The 6873-nt window shown below is 39.2% G+C and overlaps 1 protein-coding gene across 1 annotated transcript; it reads left to right on the forward strand.

Annotated features, from left to right (window-relative positions):
- Nucleotides 1-115: 115 nt before the first annotated feature.
- LOC135588727 (amino acid permease 3-like) lies at nt 116-2550 on the forward strand. The gene is made up of 7 exons (XM_065081004.1): nt 116-254; nt 394-523; nt 614-847; nt 932-1025; nt 1116-1330; nt 1419-1558; nt 1667-2550. Exons 1-7 carry the CDS (start codon nt 246-248, stop codon nt 2318-2320), a joined length of 1476 nt encoding a protein of 491 aa, XP_064937076.1. The 5' UTR covers nt 116-245; the 3' UTR covers nt 2321-2550.
- The last annotated feature ends 4323 nt before the right edge of the window (nt 2551-6873 follow it).

Raw genomic sequence — 6873 nt, forward strand, 5'->3', positions numbered from 1 at the left:
TATAAGCATAGTTGGGAAGGAGGAACCTATTCCTCTCCCCACCAAAGGATGGTGGAAACGCAACACACGTGGGAGAGATGCATGAGAGTAGGTTTTTATTCTTTGTATCGAGACTGCCATCCTCTGCTTATATAAAGGCCACATTTCTAGTCTCTGTTTGCTCATCACCTCTTAGAGCTTCTTCCCACTGCTCCACTGCAGTGGGTATAAGTTTTTGCAGAAGCCAGATCGAGGAGCACGTCTCAATGTCTAAGGTAAGAAACTCATCAAGCCCGATGCTTTCCTTTCACCTATCTTCTCTTCTCATGCATTGCTCCGCTTGCCTGCTGCTCATTAAGTTGTCTTACCTTTGTCCGTTTGGTTTTCCGATTTGGATCGGTTGTGTCGATGAAGATGGGGGAGAATGGCGCTGCCAATTGCCACCAGCACGTAGCTTTGGCACCTGTGGAGGTGTCCGTGGAGCTCGGCTTCCAACATGGAGCTTCGAAATGTTTCGACGATGATGGCCGTCTCAAGAGGACTGGTAACGAGAAGAGAATCGCCGTTTCTTGACCTTCTCTCTTCTCCATATACTTACTTCTCCTACAAAGTCTGATACTGTTAAGCTTTGCAGGGACCGTGTGGACTGCAAGCGCGCACATCATAACGGCGGTGATCGGCTCCGGCGTGCTGTCCTTGGCTTGGGCAATTGGTCAGCTCGGATGGGTTGCAGGCCCTGCTGTCATGCTCCTCTTCTCCTTTGTGACATTCTACACCTCTGCCCTACTCGCTGACTGCTACCGCTCTGGTGATCCCGTCACCGGCAGGCGGAACTACACCTACATGGATGCGGTCCAGGCTAATTTAAGTACGTTCCGAAACTTGCATTTGAGACAAACAGGGCTTCGAATCAAAGCTTGTCGTACATAACGAGTTCTCTTTTGACGAACAGATGGGATCAAGGTCAAGATATGCGGCTACCTCCAGTACCTCAATATCGTCGGAGTTGCCATCGGATACACGATCGCAGCTTCCATTAGTATGGTGTAAGTTGCCAGAAAACCTGGAGCTGTCCTTGATTCTTTTGGTGCAAGCAAAGGATCAGTTTTGATGGCTTTTTGGACATGTTCGAACAGGGCAATAAAGAGGTCCAACTGTTTCAACAAGGAGGGAGACGACAGCCCCTGTCATGTAAACAGCAATCCTTACATGATCATGTTCGGCGTGGCGGAGATTGTCTTGTCTCAGATCCCTGACTTCGACCAGATCTCGTGGCTCTCCATTCTCGCCGCCATCATGTCCTTCACGTACTCCTCCATCGGTCTGGTTCTCGGCATCGTCCAAGTGATCCGTAAGCCAGTCTATCTATCTGCGGTTTTGTTTGATTCCTCGCTTGGGTTGAGTCCATGCCGACTCAAATTTTCCGCTGGCGTTGACAGAAAACGGAGGAATTAAAGGCAGTCTCACCGGCATAAGCATCGGAACCGTGAGCCAGATGGACAAAATCTGGCGTAGCCTGCAAGCCTTCGGCGACATCGCCTTCGCCTACTCCTACTCCATCATCCTGATCGAAATCCAGGTACCAATTCCACCTTTCACTTCGAACAAAACAGTAGAGAGTTTGGCCATTTTCTTCAGTCACATTGTTGTACTGAAGCATGCCTCTGTTTTCCTGGTATGATTCCAGGACACCATAAAGTCTTCGCCATCATCGGAAGCCAAGGTGATGAAGAAGGCAACGCTCACCAGCGTGACGGTGACCACCATCTTCTACATGCTCTGTGGGTGCATGGGCTACGCCGCGTTCGGGGACTTGGCCCCCGGCAACCTCCTCACCGGATTCGGCTTCTACAACCCCTACTGGCTCCTCGACATCGCCAACGCCGCCATCGTCATCCACCTCGTCGGCGCCTACCAGGTCTACTGCCAGCCGCTCTTCGCGTTCATCGAGAAGTGGACTCACAAGACGTGGCCCAAGTCGGAGTTCATCACCAAGGAGATCCAGGTGCCGATCGCCTCCGGCAGATGCTACAACCTCAACCTCTTCAGACTGACATGGCGCACCGTGTTCGTGATCGTGACCACCGTCGTCTCCATGCTCCTGCCGTTCTTCAACGACGTGGTCGGCTTCCTCGGCGCGATCGGCTTCTGGCCGCTGACCGTATACTTCCCCGTAGAGATGTACATTGTCCAGAAGAAGATCCCCAAGTGGAGCACGAGGTGGGTATGCCTACAGTTGCTGAGCCTGGCTTGCCTTGTCATCACGGTGGCTTCCGCCGCCGGATCAGTCGCCGGCGTCGTGAGCGATCTCAAGGTTTACCGGCCATTCAAGTCAAGTTAAAAAGGTTGCACAGTCCACACATGGAGAACAAGTTGGGGATCGCTGGGCTTACTACGTTGTTGCTGTCTGGTGGATATTATCGTGTGTAATGCTTCTTCGAAGAAGGGAGTTCACTAAGAAGAAAGTGTTTGTAATTGCATGAACAGAATATGGTTTACTATCACAGTCATGCCTCACCTATGTTTATTAAGGAGTTAGCAATAAACTATGATGAAGGCCAGTTCATTCGAGGATCCAAATGGTTGATCATGCATGCTCTAAATTCTTGTTGTCATGTTGGTATAGATCTTTCTACGGAAAACATGGATGAGTAGCCATCAATCAAGTCAATCATGCTAACTTGACACGATCAACCATAGATCCTAAATAGAACATTCGGAGCTCCATTCAATCGGTAGAGGAAGCTCCATGGAATGGAACGCCAGGACGACACTTTTAAGGGAGGCGCCTCGTGGTGGTGGGTGGTGGGTGGTGGTTGTCGGCTGCACTTTCTCTGCTCCCCAGCTGTAGCCATCACCACCAACACCGCAAAAACCAAATATCTGCTTCAAAAGGGTGGCTCAGCTGCAGCGTGCCTTCTCAGCGCATGCATGCAGCTTCAAGCGCAAGGATCGCTGTCGTCAGTAAACTAGAGGACAAGCGGGATTGGATTCTGCTTGCAGCTGTGGTTCTTTTCTTATCTTGAAGAAGCACGAGATCGTGGGATGCTTATCGGGGAACTGTGACAGTATCCGTCTTAACGTTATTCCTATTGAATTATTGCAGTGGGATGTTTGATTGGCTTTGCAATGAGAATATGGCTTTTCGTTGCGTTCACGGCTTTCTAATGATGAATCGGTCCGGGCTGATCTCCGGAGACTGCATGCATCGGTCAAAGGCATAAGCTTCAAGGATAGGAACATTCGATGGAAATAATTTTCTTGAACAGAATAATTCCTATGGAAGAGGCAGATGATGATGAATCATCGTTAGGAAGCCCCGAGACCCAATCGCTGGAGTTGCAGCAGCTATCACTTGTTAGCCGTATGATCGAAGGTGGAACGCTGCAGATGAATGAACAAATGTAAAGAACGATAAGAACTACTGATGCATGAGACGAGAAAGAGAAAGAATCTGAAAGCACTGTCACATCATCTTCCTTGGCGTAATTCCACCTTCTTCCTACTTGGAGGAAATAGGTGAGAGATAAAAAGACTAATTCTTTATAGGGATTAAAGATGACAGTAACAACATGAGATACTTTGAGTCAACATAAGCATATCGTTTATGTCGAACAAAGGTATGCGCATCTTCTTTTTCAAATCTATGAAAGTTTATATTTCAATGCATAATTATAGTTATTTTCTAACGATTGATACTAGAGTCATAAATTAATAAAATTTAAATATCTTAGATCAGTAAAGAATATTATTAGATCGAATTGTGTGATTAAATTTGTTCATCCTTTAAATCATTATTTTAATATTAAAAATGTCATTATTTTGAATTATTTTTTGGTATAATATGTCTAATTATTAAGTTTACCCCTCTTGTTGATCGACCACATGTGACAGAAGGTCTTATGAAATTACACAATATCAGTAATATGACTAAAAGATAATTTTACACTTCGATAATCAATTATTTCTAACTTCGATCCTTAAATTATAGTTTTGCTCTTATGAAATTGGTTATTTCCATCGATGTCTTTTGTTTATAATTTTGCCCTTTAGATTTGGCACTATTATCTTAGTAACCATAATTTATCAATAATGATTAAAATTATGGCATAAGATCTAATAAATATATTTGTTGTAATTAAAAAGAAAATAAAGTATATATATTTTTTATTTTTATTATTTTGTTACTCATGAGAAATAATTTATTATTGTTCGAATTTAATTGCTTATGTTATTTAGAAATTCTAATTGATATTTTTGGATTATTTATATGGCTATTAAATATAGGAGTATTAAAAAATATAAAATATTGTTTATTTTCACATGAAAGTATGATGTATATTCTAAACTGTTGTTATTACTTGATTATGCTTATTAAAATTTATGCTCGATTATTATTATGTTATTTTATTGAATAAATTTTGCATTATAATATTAATAAAAAAAATTAAGTGAGCATTATCTTTAATTTACATTCATAAGTTTTATGACAATAAGTAATTAGTTATAAATGATATTAATAAAATAACTATTCATAATAGTATCCATAATAAAGATATTTAGAAAATCTCAAAAGAGAGTCTTCTTCAATTAATTATGTGGTAGGAAAAGATAACACTATTTTGATAGTCATGTAGATTAAGGTTGTACATCCAAAGATAATATCACTAAAATAAATAAATGATATTAGTCCTTCATAATTACACTCAATATGTTAACATTTCACCTAAATGAGAAATATTGATAGTTCATCGTAACTTGATAACTCAAAATATTAATATTATTGTATTTATAATTCTAATGGTTCTTCCTTCTTTGTATACTCAAACATCGCACGTATTAACTTTTTTTGGATCAAATTATTTAGAATGACTTGAGCATGTATAATTTATAATGAATCTATTGAATCTTAGTCTAGCATTACTTATTAAAAGACCTATAGATATCATTGATGATAGTACTATGAATCAAGTAAACGAAACATTTGAGAAAAATCTAATAAACTTGATTTGATATTCATAGGAATGATAATTACAAATAATATTAAAACTTCATTATCACTGACACATATCACTTGTATCCACTTACTCATGTAAGACATCGATATCAAGATATGACGAGGATATCTCTTGGGCAATACGAGCCTCACATCGAAACGATGGGCATCGATGGTACGTTGTGGGATCCACTCGAGGAGTCATTATTGTGTCCCATCGTAACACTTATCAATCTTAGAAAAGAACCCAATTTATATTAAAATTAAAACCAATGTAAATGCATGATACAAATCAATTCGACAAAAAAACTTATGCAAACATGAATTAACGAGATAACAAGGGATAACTTGCTATACTATCATAATAGATTTTTTAATCAAATTATAAATAATCTTACTTATAAGAGTTAGATAGATTTATTATTGTCAAATATGAGCTCAATTTTAACAAAGTTAACGAGTCATTCATTCATCCTATTAGATCGCGTTTGTAACAATTGGTATTAAAGACCATAGACTCGAATATAAAATGATTCTTCAAAACATGAAATCACTATCGGACTATATTATGTATCACATGGATTTGCCTTAAATAAAAAGATTATAATATCTTAATTTAGTCATATATTTAATATAGATAAATATTTAGATTGATTTATAGAATATAGTGGGTTAATTCTCATTATCTTAAATATTTTGAATCATTAGCTCATATTTTATTCCATGGTAACAATCGCATTAAATATAATATGTGAGAAGTGACGAATCACGAGATAAATAATTTATATATCATGACAATAACTAAAGCTCTAAATGAAATCGGAAAACCGGAAAGCAAAAGCTAACCTTCCCTTTCCTTTACCCATCGATCGAAGTCACTGTTTCATTTGAGTGAATCGGCTCGCCTTTGATTCCCATTGGACAAGGAATAGTCTCACCACTATGTGATGAGTCGTTTATGGTGCTAGGAAACCATCTTAAGGCTTCTCTCGGGCCATCTACCTCTTCCTCATAAGGCTTTTTCGACGCCAAGATTGCTCCTTTAATTCGAGGTTATCGGATGAGCTCAACGTTGGCTCGCTGATAGAGAAGATCTGAAGCTTCTATCCTCGATGCAGGCATTTGCTTAGTTCATGAGAGCGGTGGCTCCATGTCACTGGGAAGTGTTTTTGTTTTAAGGAACACTGAATTTTACTGAGTATAACGAAAAGTACATCACTGTTTGCATCACTGCGAACCAGAAAATCAAGTTCTGAAACCTAATCTTCGGTCTAAAACTAACGTGAATTGATTGTACGGATATACATCATTGATTAGTATATGTTATTATCAGTTTAATATATGATCCATGGGTTGACAAATGTTTATAGGGGAGGATCCATCAGGCTAAGCGGTTTTTTTCTTTGGCTTGAAAAAAAAATCTAATCTAAGTATATAGAATAGAAACACGTTTAAGTAGATTTGAGCCAATCATGATCGAGCATGATTAGTTCGAAACTCAATTTAAAACTAGTTTTAAGTCCATTTAATTTTCATAACCATCTTAGACTGCATTAGGATCAAGTAATCAATCGCTAACACATTACACTCATCTGATTGATACATCAATTGGGATCAAGTCCCATGAGATTAGCGACATGACGATAAAATCATTGATGTTTCGATCTCATAACCCATTTATAATATGCATCACCAATGATATTGTAATATGCATTTAAGTGTATTTTTATTAGATATATCCCCGACATAGCTCTTTTACATAATCTCAACTCGAATCCCTAAACTCTTCAACCTATCACATAGACTCGAGAATGAATAAACTAGATTCCGAACCCTAGCCATATGTCGAACAACTAAAATATATGATAACAAAACACAAGCTATGTTAACCTACTTTA

Source organism: Musa acuminata, chromosome BXJ1-8 (assembly GCF_036884655.1).
Source record: "Musa acuminata AAA Group cultivar baxijiao chromosome BXJ1-8, Cavendish_Baxijiao_AAA, whole genome shotgun sequence".
Lineage (NCBI taxonomy): Eukaryota > Viridiplantae > Streptophyta > Magnoliopsida > Zingiberales > Musaceae > Musa > Musa acuminata.